Raw genomic sequence first — 23,171 nt, forward strand, 5'->3', positions numbered from 1 at the left:
AATTTTTTAAATACAAAAATTAAAAACAGTAAAAAAATAAACACACTTTTATATTAGCTTAAGTTTAAGTTATTTAATATATATATAAAAACAACTTAATATTTTTGTACTGCAATAAGGCCGAAGACTTTTCAAAATAAAATTGTATTTTAAATAAATTTTTCAGATAAAACCCAAGATCGAAAGAAAATGGTTTTGAAAATCTAACAAAAGGTCCTTAAATAATTATATTTTTTTATGTTATCTTTTTTTAGATCCTAGAATCGTAGGGCTGAGCCGAGTCCAGCTGGCCCAGACCCTTCTCCTCCGAGGTCTACACTGGCCAAAAGCTCCGGATGGCGGCCCCAAGCCCCGCTCACCCGCTGGCCAGCAAACCAAAATCGATGCCCCAACCGGTTCGCTCTTTGGCTGCTTGGCGAGTGGCCCAAGCTTTTCATAGCTGCTCCTGGAGCGTGTGGGCCAAAACGCGAATGAACATCGACCGTGGAAGTTGACTGCTGAAGTACAAAGCGCTAGGCTGAAGGTGAATGGGAAAGAAAAATTCTAGAGCCACATACAAAGTTGCAAAATCCAAGGAAAATCTCCGAAAAAAATTGCTAAAATAATAATTGAAAATTAAACGAATAATTGGTAGAAAAGAAGGCAATGTGGTGAAAGTGATTTACTATTTGTTATATAAATGAAAACGCCATCCAAAAGCCCCGAAAAGTGTTGTGCGCGTGTGTATGTGTGTGGGTGCGTGTGTTCGACTTTGTGTGTGTCTGTGTGTGTGTGTGTTTAGCACGCGTTGACGAAAAGGAGAACATTTTTTGTGTATCAGAATTTTTCGCAGCAAATTCGAGGAAAAATGGCAGCTACGCAAGAAAATTTTAATTGAAAATTCCAATGTGCAGTGCGAAAATGAAAGAAACGCAGAAAAATGGGCTATTATTGAAAGTGAAAACGCATTTGAGCCACTTGCGGGGATATTGATTTTTCCACACGATTATTGTGGTGGTGTATGGTGGCCAGTTGAAAACCAGGAATTAATATTTGGAAAATGTGATTTTAAAAACGGCAAAAATTCTTTCTAGACCTCATTATTAATAAATAATTAAGTTTAAAGTTATAAAAAAAAGTTTTCCATATCAACTTTAAGTGTCTGAGTTCGAGAGAAAGAGAAAAGCTCAATTGAAGCTGAAAGAGGCAATAAAAAAAGACACAAAAAAAAGGACGAATAAAAAGGCCCTAAGAAAATCTCTATCCTGAATTTGCTTTCTTCGAAGGAAAAGCGAATTTGCCAACCTCCCACTCTCTTTCTTTCTCTCTCTCTCTCTGCCCACACACACACACACTCGCACTTGGAACCTTTTGAGCAAAGAGACACAACACAAAATCACATACAAAGTAAAACTCGCTCTATCAATATTTACGCATACCATTGTATTTTGATATTACGTATACGCAGCGTATCTCGCCCGCCCTCTCACACTCTCTCTCTTTGTATTTCTCTTTCTCTCTCTCCGTTCGCGTCTGACCCTCTACATAATATATTTAAATTAAATAAATTCAATAAATTGACAATTATTTAAAACAAAACAAAAGTATACGAAATTCATGTGAGACTAGCGAGCCGCGGCCTCACTAGCCAAAGCCAGCCACAAAAAAAAAAAAAAAAAAAAAAACAAAAAGAGAAGGCAGCAGCAGGAGCAGCACCCACACACACACACCCATACACCGACAAGCGCCAGGACCCGCATCATCATCATCATCATCCTTCCTGCCAGGACGTCGCCACTGCTGCCGCCCCCACTCCACTCCCCCCGCCGGAGTCCCGCCTCGTTTAACGCTGCTCAAAACCCATCATCCAACTAATAAAGCGGACGATAAACAAGCACATTAAATACCGAGGAAAGCGAAGCCGAGCTATTAACGCTAGTCTGGGTCCCGATTGCTGATTGGAGAAACATTGGCAACATTTCTGATTAGGAGGTGAGTCCAACTCCGCTCTTCACGAAAGTGTAGCGCGCTTTTTGGGGTATCAACTATAAGTAAAGAGAAAGGAACAATGCTAACTTTTTGATGTAATATTAAACCTAATACAAGTATTTTTTTACCAAATGTCAATATAAGAAGATAAATAAGAAACTTGTTATGCAAATTCCAAATTAATATTAATTAGCAACAGAAATTTCAAAGTCCTAAAATACCTTGGAGAAATTTGTTATGTTTAAAATTCAACTTTAGACAGTAAACTTTAAGCCCTTAACTCCGAAACTAGTAAAGCCAGAAAAGCTAATCATGCCGCACCCAAAAAAGATTTTATTTATTTAATTATATGTTTTTTTAAGAATTAATATGTTATTGCTACAAAACCTTTTTTTATTAAACGTTTTTTAATGTTTTTAAATCATAAAACCTTTAATTGGCGTATTAAAAAATATTTTAATGATAAAGATTACGAAACATAATTTTTTGAATTATATTAATAAATGTTTTTATTTTATTTATTTAATGTTATAATCTATATTTCTTTGAATTAATAAAATTAATGTTTTATATATTCCAAAGAGTTGCCAAAGTTGTTCTGTTGGGTCAACATTCTCAGCAATTTGGTTTCCTATTGAATCCCAAAGGTTGGGACATATTTTTTCGTTAATTAAGTTTATTAGCTGCCAGACTGCCAAATCCTCTTCCCAATCACACATATCACTTATTCATGGGGCGCCTCTTATCTTAGTCTAATAAGAGCTAAACTTGATTTAGTCTTTCCTTTAGCTAATTAGCTTTGGACAGCCAGAAATTGGGACGGAATTCCTGGGGGGCAGGCCATTAAGGGCATTGCCGAAACCTCGCAATAAAAATGCTGCAAACAAGCTCGGGAAACCGCACATAATTGCCAATAATCAAGTTGTCTCGAAAGCGCCCGCGTACTTTTGACCCTTTACGCCCGAAACGAAGAAGAGAACTTTTGTGAAATTCGAGAATATGAATGAAATTTTCGTGGCGGCTTAAGTTTTGATTTTAAAAACACCGAGACGATTGTTAAATGAAAGCGAAAAGCATATGATGTGGAAAATTGTTTTTTTCCTCGGGGCATTCTTCGTTCTTCATTCCTCAGGCATAGTCCTGTTCCATCGTCTACTGTGGTTTTCCTTTTATGTTCATTACTTTTCTTTTTTTTTTTTGTTCGTTTGCCATTTTCCCGAGTTTTTATTTTGTTGCCTTCTCTGGGTTATGTGCGCAGTAAGGAGAGAGTAGGAAAGAGAGCAAACTGTGGGCATGTGTGGCTTTTCCGCTTTTCCGTTTTTTCGCTCTCCGAGTAATCTCCACTCTCCGGCTCGGAAAAAGAAAAGTTTACCCGTTTCCCGCTGTGAGGGAGCTTCGAGGACCTCCTTCCGAGTTTCGATTCATCCGTATTACGTGCGTGGGTTTCACAGATGTTGCCATAGATCCGAATCCTAATTCGAATCCCTTTTTTTGCGGACTAGCTCGACTCGACGGTGTTTTTGTTTGGGCCCGGTAATGGATAATGGCTGCCTGTCTATCTATTCAGTTCTGGCCAATGTTAATTTGTTTTGACAGCTTGATTGTCAGCTCGGTACATCACGCTTTTTACTTGAGTTTTAGTTTGGCTTTTTTACGTGTCCAGTATCCGCCTACCCACTGAATGTTTGATGAGGCAAAATTATCTTATCATGATGTGAATTTACCCCTAATCTAGCTAGTAACCACAGCCAATTGTTGATATTTGTGGCCCGTTTTCTGTGTCACTGCAATGCACCACCCACAGAACCGCTATCAGATTTCTGCACCACCGCCCACAATCGGTGGAGGAGCTGCAGACAGCAGTCTATTTATAGACACTTTGCCAAAGGTCAAAACTCAGGAGTTTATACTGGAAAAGCACACTTATTGCCCGTGATGGAATCCCTAAATGAACTTTAAATAATTAAGTAGGGTCCAGGGCATAGAAGCTAATTCTATTTTAAGGTAAATTAATCAAAAAATTAACCAAAGGTGTGGTAATATAATAACAAGATCAGTAACTTGTGCCTTTTCCTATTAATAATTTTAAAACTTCAAGTACTTGAGTTTGTTTTTTTACGAATTTAATAGTATTAATAGTATTGTTTTCAGTTCAAACACTTAATTGCTGCCTTAAATAAGATTTGCTTTACTTTTTCGCAATTTTAAATATTCTTTGCAAACTGACCTGAGTAAAATACACTCCATTCTTGCTTATGGCACTTTTGACAGTTACTGGAAATGTTTGCCCATCAATTGGGTCCTCAACAATGAACTCACTGACCATTCGAGCTTTTTGCGAATTTGAGTGCCGACAATAACAAATATGGGAAGCAGCTGTTCTGGCTCTAAATATATAATTTTGCTTATGGCCCGACACGAAACCGTTCCGAACTGCGTAGTTTGTTATTTCGCTGCCACTTTTTCGGGGGCCAGACAAGTGGGCACCGCAAAATACCAGCAAACCCATACATACGCTCCGTTGACCCGGGTGCAAAATAAAGAGAGTGGCACGAAAAGCTGGCAGAATGACAAAATTGTGGCAACTACCGCATACAATATTTGTGACCTTCTTTTCCTTGCCTCAAAATCGTAGTAGTTGCACATCTTGGGTCTTGTTAACCTGACGGTTTTCTTGCAGGTACTTTTGCCCTTATGCCGCCGAACATAATTCAGCCCAAGATTTTTGGTGCATTAATAAAATATGACCAACAAAGTGCTTTGGCTTTGGATGACTTGATTGCCATTTTCCGGGCCCCTTTTTGGGAGGTGTTTCTGATTGTTGCGTGTACATTTATTATGGATGAGTTTACCGGGGCAGGAAGTTCCGGCCAAGTGTTTGTCCATTTTATTTAGCTGCCACCAGGCTGCAACGCAATTTGTCAAGGGATCAGCCGGGAATCGTGACACTTTCTAGCTTAGCATTTTTTATTGCCTCCGCTCTTATTTTTATTCCTTCTGTCCATGAAGTCATTTCCAGGCAGCCTCTCTACGGAAAAACTTGTCCTAGATGCATTTAAATTTATTGATTTCTTGAGAATGTATTTGCTGGCCTAAAGTTCTGTGATATAAAGAAGTAGTTTCCTTTGAAAGAAAACAAAATGGGACTCATATATATTATTTTTGCTTTGAAAATATACTTAAACCAAATTTTAATGGGTATAGAAGAATTTAATTGAAAACGTAAGTGTTCTAAGTAATAACAAACTGAAAACAGAACCATTATTCTTATTCCATTTCTTTTGTTTATTCGTCAACCAGTTTTGAATAGTGAACCCAAGATAAGCCGAAAGTCAGCTTCAAGAGAAGAAAGCGATAAGAAGACGAGCGATTAGTACACATATATAATATTTATAATCAAAACGTTAGAAACAAAAAATTTTTCACAAATTTAAGATAGGAAAGCTACGAGCAGGCTTTCTTTTACTGTGACAGTCGCTGGGATTGTTTATTCGAATAAAGTCGTGATTTTCATAAGCCCAATAATTATGTGTATACATTAATAAATCTCGTGAATATTTCTTTAACAAATAAATCCCACTTTGGTTTTAATTGAGTCCTTGACCAATCCAAATAAAAGTAACATTTTAAACATTAATTTTGTAATTGAAATGTTTTAAAAATAAAGTGCTGGATGAGTGTCAATGAATGTCAATAGAAAATAAAGATTAAAGAGTACCTCATAACTAAACATTTCCATTCAAAAAAACATTTAACATAGCACAACCGGACATCATTGCATACTTAAATATATAAAAACTTTATTTTTCGGTCTTAAATGGCTTAAAATCGTTCAACGTTCCGGGTGATGGTTTCTTAAATTAAATAAAAAATTATGGAAGGCAAACAACTCGCACAACCTAATTTTCGCCCATTTTCCATGCAAATTGTATTTAGAAGTTCGCCCCCCAAAAAAAATTTCTTTGTAGGCAAACACAGTGTTTGCATTTAAATTTTCTACACGCTTGGCATCCAGAACATTAGAGTTTTAAGCATATTTATGGGACCGAATAAACAAAGCTGCCTTCGGGCTTTTCATTTAAGCAGCTCTCCGAGTTTTCCGAGTTTTCTACGCCGGCTTGGCGGACTTGGAGAAACGTGTGACAGGGTATGGATGTCCTTTGACGTCATTTGCTAAGTAAACAAGTGCCGAGCCACAGCAGCAGCAGCAGCAATTTGAAGTCACTTTGGTTCTAAATTGCTCTTACACTATTTTTTTTCCTTTTTATTTGATGGGTGGTAAAGTGGTTTTGGTTGCTATATATTATTTGTCTTTAACTCTGGCTGTCTAATGACAATTTTAAGCTCCTAATGGTATTCAAAATTTAAGAGGTAAAATAATATTGTAAACGTTGTATGGGACTTACTTAAAATATAAATGTTTACATCTTTAATTAATTACCTAATTTAATTAATTGTAATTTGTTGGTAAAATTATTTAATACTTTTTCTTTTGTTGAGTATAAAATAAATAAAATAATAATTAAGATAAAAAGTATTAGTTAAGGTGAAATTTTGAATTGTTTGTCCTTTGTCCTTTTTTTATTACTCTATTATATTATATTATATCTACTGCAACAGCAAACATTTAACTTTAAAATATTTGTCTGTATTCGAAATGATTAATTTATTTATTTTCCTGAAAAAATCGTAAAGTCCTTAATCTCCAAAATTTATTATTAATATTTTTTTCGGATGACAGCCGTCATTTAACTTTTGAAGGAACAGCCAGCAAATAGCAATTTCGAGCGGAGCGAAGCTTAGTTATAAAAAAGCCAGCTTATTGTCAATCAGCGAGACATGAGTACCCACAGATATCCAGCTGGGGGAACCCCCGAATCCCGGGGGTTCGTCTCAGTAGCAATAGCAGTTCAGGGTCAAAAGATGTCTGACAACAATAAACGAAGAGCTGGGGACCCAACTCAAGCTGCCTCCCCTCGCGTCCATAATTAATGCGGCTCAAGTTGTTAAAGTAAATGAAATTAAGTAAAATATGGAAAAATTCAAACCCGAAGGACTACAAAGCAGATGGAGAACAGAAGAGCCAGCAGCTCGGTGTTAATATTAATGAATTCAATTAGAAAGGAAAGAGGGTAAAATGAGAAAAACTGGGATCCCTATATCCAGCCATTTGAAAGCGTTTTGTGTGGGTGCCATTGTACAGAATTGCTTACTTATATAAAGTGGATGGTGTGTGGGGGGTGTGTTTTAGGGGGTGGAGAGTGCGTGTGCCCTTGGCTGGCTAAGGATAAGCACTTTTACTTGGTGCGTTCTCCACACCAGCCACCCAACTATTAGTTTTAGTTGACGCCGTCAGCGCATTTCTAGTGTTTCAAGGATGCGAGTGTCGGAAAAGTTGCTAACGACTTTTGTGGGATTTCTTTGCGGTCATACTCTTGTTTCGCGCTATTTTTAACACAACGACAGCCTGGAAATTAACCGCCCATATCATAAGCACTTGCACAAGTTGAGTGACTTGAAAGGGGTCACAAATGGCTCATTAAAAATGATGTTAGAAATGTACCCATAACTTACTTATTAAATGACTTATATTTCAGCAACAACACAACACAACAAAATGCCGCCAAATGCAAAATCGGAAGCGGACGCCAAACCGGAAGCGGATCCAGCGCCAGCGCCCGAGCCGGCTACGGAACTGGAATCCGTGGACCAGAAGCTGCAAGAAACACATCACTCCAAGTTCCGTGAGGTGGACAGGCAGGAACAGGAACTCCTTGCCGAAAAGGCGGCGGAAGCGCCCAGTCAAAGAATCGCACAGGTGGAATCAACAACACGGAGTGCAACAACAGAGGCTCAGGGTGAGTTTAAATACAAGATCAGCGCTAGCTCGAAAAATTTTCTTAAAAAGATACATTGCCAAAAAACACTTAAACTCTTTAACTAAAAGATTTTTAAGCTATTTTAAGGCTTTGTTCTAAAATGAATAATGATACCAACCTTAACTTAAATGTTTTTATTATTTGTAATAATACTTTTTGGATGCACATCAACCAAAAATGTTTATATATTATTGAAAATTGTTGGGAATTTTGTTTTGAGTTAAACAATATATGAAATTTTATATTTGGCACATTATTTGCATTGCTAATGATTTTATTTTTGGAGTTTTATGTGGAAAATTTGTTTAAGGACTTTAATTATAAGAAGCTTGCGAAACGTACAAACATTTACATTTATTTATATTCGTTATTGATAATTAACTATTGTTACCAGGGTATCATATAAATTGTAATTACCCTAGGCTTGTATAAATACAAAGTTAACTCCCTTTAGCTATTAGTTGCAAAGTATAGTCAACCAATTTCTGTTTTTTAGAATCCACTACCACCTCATTGCCGGTTATCAAAAAGATCGAGCATGTCGGCGAAGTGGTCACCGAGGTGATCGCCGAACGCACGGGCCTGCCCACATGGGGCGTGGTGGCCATCATCATTCTCGTGTTCCTCGTCGTCTTTGGTATAATCTTCTTTTGTGTGCGGAGATTCCTGAAGAAGCGAAGAACCAAAGATGGTAAGGGTAAGAAGGGTGTCGACATGAAGTCGGTACAGTTGTTGGGATCGGCGTACAAGGAGAAAGTAAGTGTCTGACGCGCCATCAAATCTTAGTAGTTATTGGGTTCTGGTATGTCATAGGTTCAGCCTGATATGGAGGAACTCACCGAAAATGCCGAAGAGGGTGACGAGGAGGACAAGCAGAGCGAACAGAAGCTGGGGCGTCTCAACTTCAAGGTAGGTTAATCACATCACCAATTCCGAGTCACAGCTCCCCAGAAACTTACCTCCCGAATACGAAACTAACCAAACGTAAACTCAGATAGGTATTCTATAAATATGGGCAGAGTTGATGTTGTTGTGCCACGGAGAAACACACTCACAGAAAGGACATTTAATACTCAGTACTATAACTATAACTTGTAACTTCCTCTTCAAGGTTTCAAATCACACTAAACAAAATTACATTAAATCCAAAATTGTGATTCCACTGAATAGCATTCTTCGCTCAAAAAATAAGAAAATAAATTATCATAAAATTAAAAAAAAAAATATTATAAATAACAGGGAATTTTTTATTTAAATTTTTTGTTAATAAAAAAATTAAATTGGGTAAATAATATTCATATATTTATGTGTTTGACCTTATTGATACCCTAAAATATTCTTTGAGTGTTAAGAATGGTTTTTCTATTTTCCTTGAGCAAAGCATTCTCAAATTAGACCTAACCACCACATTTATTTTAAAAACATACAAAACGTTTTAAATCCTTACTAATATATAATTTTTGTTTGTCTCTTCTTTGGCCAAAAACCAAATCCCCTGCTGGTGCCGTCCTTTGAACTTCTCTCTTGCAGCTGGAATACGATTTCAACTCCAATAGTTTGGCCGTGACGGTAATCCAAGCTGAGGAGCTGCCCGCCCTGGACATGGGCGGTACCTCGGATCCCTATGTCAAGGTGTACTTGCTGCCCGACAAGAAGAAAAAGTTCGAGACCAAAGTGCACCGCAAGACCCTCAGTCCGGTCTTCAACGAAACGTTCACCTTTAAGGTAAGATTACCATGATAAGATTATGGTTGATATTCTCAAACTAAAAAAAAAAATAAATAATTAAAATCTTTTTACTAAAAAAAATCTTTATATTCAAAAATGTAAATTCTTGAAACTAAAATTGATTTGGACAAATATTATGTTAATATCAGCAAATGCAGAGATGTAAAGTCTCATTTAAGAATTTTAATTGTGTTACCAAGTTTATTAGATGGCTAAATGTATCTCTATAAAAAATATTTAAACATTAAATAACTTTAAACACCTTAAAATACGTATGCTATTATACAATCAATTCAGATATAAATGTATTCCTAATTCCCGGATAGTTTTGAAAGATATGACAATCTAGAATTTTCTTTTATATTCTACTGTTTGAGAACTTCGATTGCTTAACCAATTTTATAAGTAGATTTTACTAAATATATATTTTATATCACAGAGTTTGCCCTATGCCGATGCCATGAACAAGACGCTCGTGTTTGCCATTTTCGACTTCGATCGCTTCTCGAAGCACGACCAGATTGGAGAGGTGAAGGTGCCGCTGTGCACCATTGACTTGGCGCAGACGATCGAGGAGTGGCGCGATTTGGTCAGCGTTGAAGGGGAGGGCGGACAGGTATGTAGAGCCGGGGCCGGGGTCCAATTCGGGGTCACCAGTACTATCCAAGCTATCCGTAACTCTCTATCTCTGTCTATGTATACTATACAACTCGATGTGCCTCTAAGTGTTTTTTATCCAACTCAAGAACATCAGTTGAGATCTGTCTCTGTTTCGTACTCTTATCATTTATTGCGTTCGTTACTTCTACTCTGAGTTATCGAGCCGAAAAAGCCCGCAAACCAACACTGAAATCGTGTGATATTTGTTGACTTCTGTAATCTTGAACACCTACTTACGATGATTGTGTTTTGTGTGTATTTTGCATTCGAACTTCAGCCACGACCAAAAAATCAAAAAATCAAAAAAAAAATGAAAATACAACAGAAAGCAATCAAAGCATTTGTGTGACACCCACTAGATATGTTTGTTTTAAAGTCAACGATCCCATATTCCCCGCCCCCTTCAAAATACTTTTAAGGGCAGGGAAACAAAGACAATTACAGTGAAAAACTTTCCAAAACAGAAAAACAATATATATATCAACAAAACAATAAAAACTTCGTGAAACAGACAAGCAAAAGTTTTCCGAGTCTCGAACGAAACTTTTACACACCCAGTTCAAAATGCAAATATAAATAAATAACAGAAATTATCTTACCATTTAAATAAGCAATACTCAACAATGAAAACCAACAGCAAACAGAGGGGAAAATCAAGTGGGAATTGTGCCCTTGATTTTCCACCACACTCTCCGACAGTTTTATAATTTTCCTTGAACCCTTTCAACCAACCGACACAACAACTACTACAAAAAAAAAATAAAACTCTAAATTTCTCTTTCTCCAATTCCCCCCTCTGAAACAAACCAAAAAAAATTGATTTCGAAACATATAAAAAACTCTTGTTTTCTTGAACTTTTGTAGAAGGTAAATACAAAAACATGCTTTAAATTCTTACGTAAACCAAAACCAAAATACAACGAGAACTCTTTAACACCTTTGCATACATGATTTGAGTTTATGATTTTCCCTCTATATAACCAGTTCTGTCTCTGTGAACTGTCGCTCTTGTACACAAAAGCTGTCTTTAACGATTACTATTATAATAACCAATGCATCGAACCACAAACTAACCTGATAAATCTTCAAAACTTATTTCCCACGATAATCAATCAATTTGGTCTTGAGCGATTGTTCTATGACTTTTTCTCTGTCTCTTTCTATATATTCATAAATATATACATGCTATATATCCGATATATTGTTATGTCTGCATTCTTTCTCGCATCATTAATATTGTAGTTGAATTTTTGTATTAATATAAACGATTTATCTATGTTTGGGCTGTCTTGTTTGCAACCGAGTAATAAAAATGACGAATGTTTTCACATTTCCATATGCAAATGATCACACTGCAATATTAATTTGTTGAGAAAACCTGTGGCATAAGAAAAAGCTAAAATAAATCAGCATGGTTGAGAGACTTTCCCACCGCCAATCTACTTCTAGCCTTCTCCAATTTTCCCCAATACTTTATTTCCCGTTTTCGGGCCAGAAAATCCTCGCCATTTGTTGACCATGCTGATATAAATATTAAGTTGCTGAATCTATATCTTTTCCCCAAACGACACTACTCACATAATTTTGGTTTGCACCCTGATTGGAACAATTAAGCGTCGAAAATACTAAAAAACTTTTGCATAACTTTCTTACAGTAGTACTCAACTTTTGCACCCCAAGTTATTTGCATAAAGTCTGTCCAACTTTTACTCATACACAAACACACACGCTTTCTTTTCCTCAATAACAACTCACAAAAACACACACAACTTAAACGCACAAAAGAAATACTTTGGAATAACAACTAATAAGTTATATAAATAAATGAAAATGTTGTAAAATATTTGCATTGATTATGTACATTGAATTGGTCAAATGATGGAATGAATGCTTTGAAAAGATCTAAACACAGAAACACAAATAAACACACAAATACAATGCACAAAAGTCCTGTACAAATACAAATACAAATATAAATACATAAACACAATTCAACAAACACACATACAGACATAAGAACACAATTTCAGAAATGGAAAAAAGCTTAAATTTTTCGCCTGTGAATGCCAGACAAAAAAAGGATTTGTCTGATAAAATGTTTTTCGGCAAGCCGAAAATGTTAAACATTTGGAGGACTTTATCAACTATTTTTGTAAAACCATGTTTTTAAATTTAAAAATCGTTTAATAGAATGTCCGATTTAGTTAAAAACATTAAGACCATTGATTTAAAATTTTAAATCAGTTTAAAGTGTTAAATCAAAATTTTCTTAGACTCACTAATTATCCATTAAGCGAATAAAAAATCCAACAAGTGTTTAATGCTGGCCGAATAATATTATGCCAAGAAAATAAGCATAAGCTTTAATGCCAAATGAAAAAAATATTTTAACTTTTGTTAATGTGAATACTAAAACTTACCTACAGATAGTTTAGAAACACTGCAATATACCTTTTTAAATAACTTTTTACTCTACTGCATGCTATTCCTTTTGCTTACGACTTTAAACTAATTTATAAACCACACTAAGTATTAGAAAGCAAACTCACATATACATTGAATACGGACATACGACCATTAATTGGTTACAAAACTATACGAAAACCATTACCTTTTTGAAATTTGCCAAAAAACAACATTGATACTTATCAAAATTCTAATGGAAATGGAATTCAATAATTTTTAATACGCTCTTCATTTTTCTCTTTAATTATTTTTAAACGTATCGCTCAAAAAAAAATAAAAAAAAAACAAAAAAAACAATCCAAATCTGTTATCACAAAATTCGAAAACTCGAAATTTTCAAACTGTACTCGAAATTTTTGACTCATGCCATGGGGAAATCAATCCGAAACCTGAACAAAATGCCTAAAAATCCATGTAAGTATACGAACGAAGCCAAGAAGATTCATAATTATCGTTATTTGCTTTGGTTGTTGTCGTCATAAATGTGTTCAAAGTTCTGTTCGTTGTGTTTGTGTTACGATTCTGTTCGACCTGCAAAAGTAAAAATGTATCCAAATCAAGAGCCAAACCATTGGACCAGTCAAAGAACTAATTAAATATATAAAACGCTTATTTAAGTCTTTCATTTTTGTGTTTAGCTCTCTGTCGCTGTCTCGCCCGATATGTGTATACTGTACTTATGTTTTGATTTGCATAACTCTTGATTGTGTACTGTAATGTGTAAGCAGAGCTTCGATGACAGTCAAATACAAAAAACAATGCTCAATAATCTTGTTTTCCGATTTCGATTTATTTGTTCGTTTCGTTTTCGATTATGATTATAGACATTTTTGTTTCCATGAGACATTCACCAAACATTTAACAAAGAATATTTTGAAAGGCACCCAAAATCAATCAAATGATAACTGAACTTGAATCGAATTCAGAGAATCAAAATATTTAAATCCCTATAAAGTTGCGGTAAGTGACTCCGATATAAAACTCTATAAATTCTCTATAACGCTCGCTCGCTCTCTCTGTCTGTCTCGCTCGCTCGCTCTCTGTCTCTGTCTTGAAACTTTTTTTAACTAATCCAAATAACACACAACCACATTTTCTATAGCTAACAAATTATATAGTTCAACAAATACAGTTTTGTTTGCCCGGGTTAGTTTGACCCTTGGAGAAGTGCTCGAGGAATTGGCATCGGATTGGTTTGTGTTATAATACGAAAGAAAAGAAGTAAAAAACTAAACTAAAGCCCACTGCAAGCGGTTTGAACCAGCCTAGGATATAATATATGTTATAAACAATAGCAATACTGAGTATTTAGATAGATTTTCATTTGTAAAATATACGCTCTTTAATACCTTATCATGTACATACGAAATTCAATTCTCTACTTCTTGTGTAAGTTATTTTGTGTAACATTTTTATTCATTTTAATGTACCTCCGAGAACGGGTCCAACTAGAGCTCGGAAACTAGTCTCTATACTGTACATAAAAATCGGTTCAACTATGCTTGATTTCAAATTCTTATATCTCTGTCTCTATCTTCTTCTATTCTCATAAAAATAGTTTCTAAGAAAATTTTTGAAAACCAAGATATTTTTGCATTTTGTGCAGTCGGTTTTGAGCTGGGTGTTTTTAATATACAATAACAATCGAAAAAAAGACAATAAAAGGAAACGAAAAAAATACGTTATTAAAAGTAAACCAAAAAGAAATATAACTCAAAACATAAACTATAAGTTTTGGTATGGTTAACAATTCATAATAAAAAAAACACAACCCCCCCAATAAACCAAATAAACACTTGAACAATATCAACGAGTTTAATTTCAGTTTAATACTTTGCCTTTGTTTCTTCAGTTTTTCTTTGGATATACTCTTCTCTCTGATATACATATATATAGGTATATATTTACACTTACCAAAAATCGAAGCTCTAAGACGTGCAGTAAATGTTTTAATGTACTTTTATGTGGCATTTTTGTTTTGTGTCAATAATATAAAGAACTAAGGTTCTTGTAACAATTGCTTAAAAATACTGTACTGTTCACCCCACCCCCAAAAAAAATCCCTTAAAACTTGAACTTATACCGAGTGTATTTGATTTCTCCTAATTTCCACGTGTATAATCTGTCTTAATGTTTATACTGATATCCTTGGTTTTTATATATACTTGTTACTGTGCAACTGTATATCTCGACTTAGTTTGGCGTTTCTTAACCGGAAAATATAATTTGGTTGCTCAATGTGGTCGAAATGGTCGATCTGAATAGTAATTTATTATATATTGTGAACTTTAAGTCCAATTTAATGGTCGGCTTTCAAAAGCTAGTTGTCTGTTGAAGCTAACTTCTGCCCAATATTTAAATCTTTTCCAAAATTCTTGTTATATTATTAGAAATTTGGTTTTATGCCATAAAGAATTTTTAACAAAACTATTATAAAAATTTGTAACTGATACTTTTGAAATTTAAAGACTTGTTTTATTTTTTGAATTTCTGATGATCAATAAGATCAGGCGACCCAACTCGATATAGAAACTATATAAAACTATTAACCCCTATATATTTTTAAATGGATATGTATGTAAATGTACCAATAGAGTCTGTGTGACATGTTGTTTGATGCGAAATAAATGAAAATAGAACATACCTCCTTACTAACCCTTCCGTAAACTCTTCTCCGGATTTCGTCAAACAGGAAAAGCTGGGAGACATCTGCTTCTCGCTGCGATATGTGCCGACTGCCGGAAAGCTAACCGTTGTCATTCTGGAGGCCAAGAACTTGAAGAAGATGGACGTGGGCGGATTGTCTGGTAATGTGGCGTTATACCGAAGCGCTGGCAGATTCGATCGGGGTCCTGAGATCCATTTTTTGTTGGATCCCCAGCGGTTCTGTCGGCGTCTTTGTTGCTTTCTGTGTTTGTAAAATTAGCTAAGTGTGTGTGACGTACGTTGTTCGTTTTATTTTCCGTTTTATGGCATACACTTTCTTTCATTTCTATACTAACTACTTAAACATTGAGGCAGTGCAAACGCCAAGGCAACGTTTGCTGTGTAAAAAGAAAAACATGAAAGAGAGCAAAGAAATATAACTTTTATTCCAACTACTTTATGTCAACTACTTTTCAACTATCAATTAGCGCCAACTTATCAACTTGCATACTTTAACCGTATTTTACCCGATTCGCGTACGCTACAAATTCCAATAAGTTCATTAACCAATGGATATATTTATCGTCCGGCAACGTTTCCATCCCGAAATATTCGCACAATTTTTACTTATGCCTGGCCAACCAAATAGAAAACCAAAATCAACTTTACGCTCTATGCCAAACAATCAAAATCGACCGAAAATCGCTTGCTTAGCTTCACTTTTGCATGTAATTTGTACAATTTTTTTGTAACTTAAACACTCTCGACATCATTTCGGGTCGCTGATGCCAGACGAAGAAATATAAAACGTTGCCGCTGAATATATCCAAAACAATTTAAAGTTCTTCTAGGCTTTTACAAACAACAGAACATTTTCCAGTATAAAGATATTGAAATGCTCGGACAACAACGAAACAGATATTTTTTTTTATATAAATTTTAATTTGAACTCTATTGTATGCCTTGAGTTTAACACGTTGCTGAGTTCCAAAATGTTCAACTATGGTATTAATCAGTAAATAATATGAACTTTAAATTTATTTCAAAAAGTTAACAAGCCAAAGAAAAAATTATAATTTATCAGTTGTGTTCTGGAAATCTTTGGTGATTTGAAATCATTCAAAAAGTTTTCTAAAAGTATGAAGTGAAAGTTGTTGAAAAAAAATTTGTACAGCATACTTTCAGATACTTTTAAAGTAATTTTAAATCATTGGTTATTTCAATGGCACCCCAATATTTTTTAGTATTTAATATTGATATTAATAATTTATTAAACATTTACACTTTGGCCTGTTTCTTGTTTTCTCGTTGTTCTTTTTATTTGTTTTTGTGTTTGCAAAGTAACAATTGATCTACTCTATATATAACAAGTACATAATTATTCAAGTTTTTGATGTACATTACTTATATGTGTGTAAAACAAAAAAAAAAAAACCAAAAAACAATCAAAATGATGTGTTTATCAGATTATTGTGAAAATTTTACTTTGTTATAAAAACGAAAAATGTTTTCTTTTTCTTTCTTTCAATTCTTTCCTATATTATAGATCCATATGTGAAAATTGCAATCATGCAAAATGGCAAACGTTTGAAAAAGAAGAAGACAAGTATCAAAAAATGCACCCTCAACCCTTACTATAATGAGTCGTTCTCATTTGAAGTACCATTTGAACAAATACAAGTATGCGAGAATGTATTATACTATCCTATAAAAATACCACAACTACTACTACTCTACTACTACTACTACTACTACTACTACTACTATTACTGCCTACTACTGCCTATACAAACTAACCTACTACTATTACTACTACTACTACTGTTACTGTCCTCTTCTGAACTATCTACCAAACAAGCCAAACCAAACCGAGTTTTGAGTACCCAACCTCCCTCTAAACACACACTAGCCTACTTACGTGCAATCGTTGTTGTTAATTATACTACATATATACCGTATATATATATATATCCATATATTGAATACTTGTATTCCAAACCAAGCGACAACAACACTAAACTCAGAACCAAAACAACTGAACACTTTTAGAGACCAATCTTCGTATTACCCATAAAGATATCTTAAACTTCCCCCCAAAAAACTAACTTAATCAATCTTTGTGTTCTATAAGACCTATAAAAAAAAAACCAAAAAAAAAACAAAAAGTATTCAATGTTAAATGTTGTAATTTACAATTTTAACCAAAATTTGTTGAAGCTTTTTTATTTACAAAAATTCCTTAATTTACTATTGTAAATATTCAAAAAAACAAAAATGAAGCCCAAAAAATTTAGCAATTTGTATGATTTTGTTGCCTTTGTTTGTGTAGTTTTTGAGAACTATTTGTAAAACCTGATTTCTGATTTGAACTTGAGTTTTTTAACCAGCCTCGATGTGTGCTTAGCCCAGCTATTTGGTTTATGTTTTAGTTGTTAAATGTGAAATGATCGATTTAAAGACAATCTGGCAAGAGGAAAAAGCATTGAAAAGCATTGAAAAGCATTGAAAAGCAGGCATGCCTAGTGGCTTAGGTGTTTTTTTCCAGTAAACTCAAGCATTCTAGATGCCCAAACACACACTGTCCTAGACGCATTTTTTGAATGGAGAGCAAGCCCGTAGTGTGCCCGCTTCGCTCACGGTCGAGCAAAAAAAGACAAAAAAGCAAAAAAGCCAAAATAGCAATAAAGCAGTAAAGCATAAAGCATCCGAACAGAAAAGCAATAATGCAATAATGCAATAAAGCAGCCAAGCACGAGCTATACACACACTACTACGCTCACTTCAAAGAATAACAGAGAATACAACTTTATACAAAAAATTCGAATACCAACTTAAACTACTCTTTCCATAATACAAACTATCGCAAACTCTTATACCAGCGGCGTCAATAATGCACCACGCCGCAACCAAATCGCCGTGGGTACATTATTTTGACACTGTCTTCTGATTTGAATATCGAATACCAAATCGCACCACAACAGCTACAGTACAAATACAGTAATACACAGAATAAATACCCAAAAAGCCACCACAGAGAAGTATAGCGTATCACCATGAATACCAATCAAACCATCAAAACCAATCAACATATAGCCAAACGATCTGGAAACTGAAAGAACTCTGTTACGGTTACGTTACGTGTGCTAGTCCAACAAGTCCAAGAAGTCCAAACAGCCCCTGTCTATATCTACTATATATTGTAGGACCACCCCTGCCATGACCAATTAACAATTAACAAAGAACGACAAATGGGATTGAATATTATACATTTTCGTTTACACGTATTTAATGAACATTTTTCTTTTTGCCACAGCTTAAGTGTCTGCTATCAAGTATCGAGAAAAGTAATTTGTTCATTAGTCCCCGAGGTTAAATAAGACGAGATATATTTATATATATACTTATATCTGCCCACATCTTCATTTGCTTCTCACTTTACGCTAATCGAAAGCTTTTAGGAAGTTTTTTAGTTTATTTACCAACATTTATTATTTAAAGCTACTCATACTTTAGCTATAGACATTTGCATGATCTGCTTGTTAACTCACCACGACAACAAAAAAAAAAAAAACCAAAAAGGTTTACAAAAAAGGAAAAAAAAAATATTCTACACAGCAAGCATTTTCCTTTTTGGAAGAGCTTTTTGTAATGCTTGAGAACGCCTTTAGATGTTGAAAAGAAAAAGAAAAAATAAAACCCTTACCCAAAGTGCTTGTGCAAACTGGAAACTTTCCACCCAACGATCTCCACGATTAACCTTAGCCTGCACTATATCTAATATACAGCACTCAAAGCCAAAAAAAATATTCCACGTAGTGCCGAAAACCTCTGTCTATAACCTGCTTTCCAAAACAGCATTCGTAGTGTCTGCCTGTTAGCAAACAACAGTTCCCCACTTCTACCCCAAAAACAACTTAAAACCAATAACAGAACACGTATATTGAAATACCGAAAAGTTCTTCAACTCAAAAGCAAAGTCCGTTCAAAAAAAAAAAAAAAAATAAATAAATAAAAATCGATACAAGTAGTTGAACCCTGAATATCCCCTACTAATGCCGGTACTTTCCTTGAACACTTTTTTCCCCAAAACTCGCGCGCAGAAAATCTGTCTCGTTGTGACCGTCGTGGATTATGATCGTATTGGAACCTCCGAACCAATCGGCCGCTGCATATTGGGCTGCATGGGAACCGGAACCGAGTTGCGTCACTGGTCCGATATGTTGGCCTCGCCCCGCCGGCCCATCGCCCAGTGGCACACCCTCAAGGATCCCGAGGAGACCGACGAGATCCTGAAGAACATGAAGTAAGGCGCTACCATGGATAACCAACGCAGGTGAATAAACAGTTCAACAAGTTTGATATGCATTCTCATTGTAATGAAAGAAATATTTGTACATTTAACATGAAATTTGATATGTGGTTAGGAATTACAAAAAAAAGGGTTTGGCCTCAGGATGGAAATCTAATCTTAATGATATACACAGCCATAGATCTTAAGACAGTAATATTAGACTGATTAATATTAATTGGTTTGTGGGTGGACATTAAATAAATAAGCCTTTGTGTTAAGGACATTTCTAGATGAGTATCATTTTTTAAAAATAATAATTAACATTTCCACTTGCCTGAATTGTTTTACAGACTTACAGCACATCTATCAAACGTATAAAAGTAACCAAAGAACACTTAAGCGAACCGTCAGACATAGAAATCGAATGCATCATCATCAGCTACAAATGAATCCTCCTCACCCGAAACGACAAGCAACAATCAGCGAAATATCGTAGTTAATGCAAAAATTGTTCATCTATGCAGTTATCTCAACATAAACATACTGGAACACACAAAACGCCGATTAAGTAATACCATAGGTGTCTAAGTTATATCTCATTGGTTGAACAGCAAATCGTGAAAGTGAAAGTGAAAGCTATAAAATCCTATATAGAAAGCGATGTGTCCACTTTCACTGAGTCCGTTACATCCGAAATTAGTTCGATCGATTTTACATATAGTCACACATGAATTCCCTGATTGAAAATTTTCAAAAGTATAAAACTACGAGTATGTTCTATTTAATACAAAATCTCTATATACTCAAACTATTTAACGGATGACCGAGAAGAGTATAATTTTTAAATGTTAAGTTTACTTTGGTTTTTAAATTAGTCCAATGATTAAAGGGATCTTTCCGGTTTTAAATTGGTTTTTCAATCGTTGAAGGATTACTAGTGGATAATATTACTGACTAATGAAAATATAAACCAAGCAGAGAACGTAAAGGCAACTTAAACTGTTATGTAAATTATTTATTATGTTAAAATTATTGAGCATTACGTACTTAACTGTGTAAGTAAAAATCTATGTGTGTTTAAATGAAATGGACATGGCAGACATATTAACAGGAGGAAAGAAGGCGAAATCATAAAAAATATATATTATATATAAATATTATGTATAACCCCTGCATAGACTAATGTTATGACGACCTAACAAAATCAGACGAATAAGTAGAAAGAAATCCAAAACAACCAGAAAACCAAAAGCAAATAAAAAAAAGTTAAACTTTGAAGCGTGATTTCAACGGAATATATCATCAGTTTAAACTTTAAAAAATATCGAACATTTTGCACAATGGATTAGATTGGTGTATATTATTGATTTGGTTAACTTGTCAATAATTTAGGAAAAAATGGCTCAGTTCAGGAAAGGTTTCCACTTACAAATTTACGTTCGATTTTAAACTTAATCTTTAGTTTCCACTTCTTTGTCTTAAATCTTAAGGTTTCTACAACTATCTATGAAGCGTTATTTTATTTTCCGCCTTTACCACATTCCTTAATTTAGAAATCATATTAGGACCTAATGAAAATATACATACTAACTAAATGATTATGGCAAAATGTTAAAACAGAAAAAGAAATATTAAGAACAATAATAGTTATTACTATTTATATTATATTCAAGTATATGACATCTAAACAATATACATTTATATATACTTAAAAAAACATTGTGCTCTTGCTGCACAAGCCTACTAAGAATTTGGGATTTTTAATATGGAAAAGCGGCGGCTACAAAAACTTCTACCTACCTAAAAAAAACACAAATTAGCTAACTAAGCTAAATTAAACTCTCAAGGGCAGAGCATTCCAAAATAATGAAATCAAGACAGAGGAAAAACAAAGAGCCATGGTTTTCTGATTTTTTCCATATTGAAAGTAAATGAAATTCAACTAATACATTAGATGTTTTTTGTCCTGTAAATGGTATATTATAATGATAATGATAAAGCGTAGTTAGGGATCTGTGTATCCCCTGTACACACACTTACACAGTTGTAGTTATGTTCACCGAAGCAAGAGAAATGCATAAATGAAAAAAAAAAACACAAAAATGCAAACTTACAAATCGAGAAAATACCAAAAATATTTATGTAATATAATTCATCTAAATTTAACAAATCGAAGTGGACGCCAGGAAAAACAAGTTATACTACTTATTACGAGTATTGTTCAATAAAAAAATAAATAACTTTGCTTTTCCAAATAATTACTGTAAATTATCTCAAACCCAAAAACAGCAACAAAAGACAAAGACACAAAAGACACATATGTATTAAACAAATGGTAAATTACTTACAAAAAAAATCGAAGCCTAACCACAACAGCAACAAAATGAAACAAACAAGACAACAAACTATATATACTTGCATATTAAACAAATTATATGAAATTATATAAAATGATGTTGATTATTGATTTAAATTAAAACTGAGAAAGTGAATAAAACAAATTATATATACACCTATATATATAAAATATTAAACAAAACAAAGCAAAAATTTCATTTGTGTTTTCCTTTTAGTTGGTATATATTTATTTACACAGCGTTACACTGGCCAAAACGAAGGCCGTGTAAGTGTTAGCCCAAAACGACATGTACATACACACACATACACCCAGAAAACACCCACACAGACACATGATAACACACACCCAAACACTGAGAACATCCATGAACTGACCAAAAGCAAGTCGAACATATAAATGTATTATAAAATATACGCGTAATTGTGTATATGATTACCGATTACCGTTAGTTATACAATATCTGTATATGTAATTTATATTGATTTCGAAACGTTCTCAAAGCAAGCAGAATGCAGCGCATAGCCCATCACGAAAGCACAAATCAGTAGAAGAATTCAGAGAGCATGAAAGTAAGAAGAGAAGTTAAAACTAAATAAGAATCTAAAATAGGCCACAGAAAAAAAAACAAACAAAAAAAACGACAACAAAATAATGTAGCAGTCCATGTACTTTTATTTTCTAGATATGTATGTATGTAATTTATATTCGATAAATCAGGCATTATGCATTTAGCAACCAGACAAAAGCATAAAAACCGACCTAGGATTCAATATCGAAGAAGATCAAAAGATCAGGATCGAGCATCCTACCATTCACCATAGTTATAGCCCGATTCCACTGACAACATCTCCAACACTCACACTGGAAACAAAACAAAAATGCACCTATGTATTTTAAACTGAAACGAACCCTGGAAAAAGTTTGTAATTTGTGAATGGGAATATAATCAGTGGATTCGGGATATTATACATATAGAGCGCACCTGAGGGAACGATCGAGGAGCAAGTAAAGAACAATGAGTAACGACAAATACAACAAAGATATAGAAATATGCGTTATAGGTACAACAGACCCAAGATATAGGAAAATGTTTGATGTTAATATGAGTTAATCTGGCCACCTAGCGTGCGCATTATATGCATAGATACGAAACATACATACATAATGCAGAAGA

At 34.4% G+C, this 23,171-nt stretch overlaps 1 protein-coding gene across 10 annotated transcripts; it reads left to right on the plus strand.

Annotated features, from left to right (window-relative positions):
- The first annotated feature begins 417 nt into the window (after window positions 1-417).
- LOC108147925 (synaptotagmin 1) lies at window positions 418-22,126 on the plus strand. Of its 10 annotated transcripts, none has more exons than XM_017274699.2 (9): window positions 418-523; window positions 1,585-1,971; window positions 7,566-7,826; window positions 8,344-8,603; window positions 8,661-8,756; window positions 9,378-9,572; window positions 10,015-10,191; window positions 15,394-15,508; window positions 16,894-17,541. In XM_017274699.2, the coding sequence occupies exons 3-9, from the start codon at window positions 7,586-7,588 to the stop codon at window positions 17,394-17,396; spliced, it is 1,587 nt and encodes a 528-aa protein (XP_017130188.1). In that variant the 5' UTR covers window positions 418-523; window positions 1,585-1,971; window positions 7,566-7,585; the 3' UTR covers window positions 17,397-17,541. The 10 variants fall into 10 exon arrangements, with proteins under 10 accessions (XP_017130188.1, XP_017130190.1, XP_017130194.1 ...); XM_017274701.2 differs by having other exon boundaries at window positions 478-523; window positions 1,767-1,971; XM_017274705.2 differs by lacking the exons at window positions 418-523; window positions 1,585-1,971 and adding exons at window positions 19,448-19,680; window positions 19,989-22,126 and having other exon boundaries at window positions 16,894-17,027.
- Window positions 22,127-23,171: the final 1,045 nt, after the last annotated feature.

This window comes from Drosophila elegans, unplaced genomic scaffold (genome assembly GCF_018152505.1).
Source record: "Drosophila elegans isolate 14027-0461.03 unplaced genomic scaffold, ASM1815250v1 contig_814, whole genome shotgun sequence".
Classification (NCBI taxonomy): domain Eukaryota; kingdom Metazoa; phylum Arthropoda; class Insecta; order Diptera; family Drosophilidae; genus Drosophila; species Drosophila elegans.

What these genes read in the sequence shown, in the direction of transcription:
- LOC108147925 (XM_017274699.2), top strand. Translation starts at nt 7,586, where the DNA reads ATGCCGCCAAATGCAAAATCGGAAGCGGACGCCAAACCGGAAGCGGAT. An exon ending in ACGAAACGTTCACCTTTAAG is followed by an intron (nt 9,573 to 10,014) that starts GTAAGATTACCA and finishes TTTATATCACAG; the next exon opens with AGTTTGCCCTATGCCGATGC. An exon ending in TTGAAGGGGAGGGCGGACAG is followed by an intron (nt 10,192 to 15,393) that starts GTATGTAGAGCC and finishes TTCGTCAAACAG; the next exon opens with GAAAAGCTGGGAGACATCTG.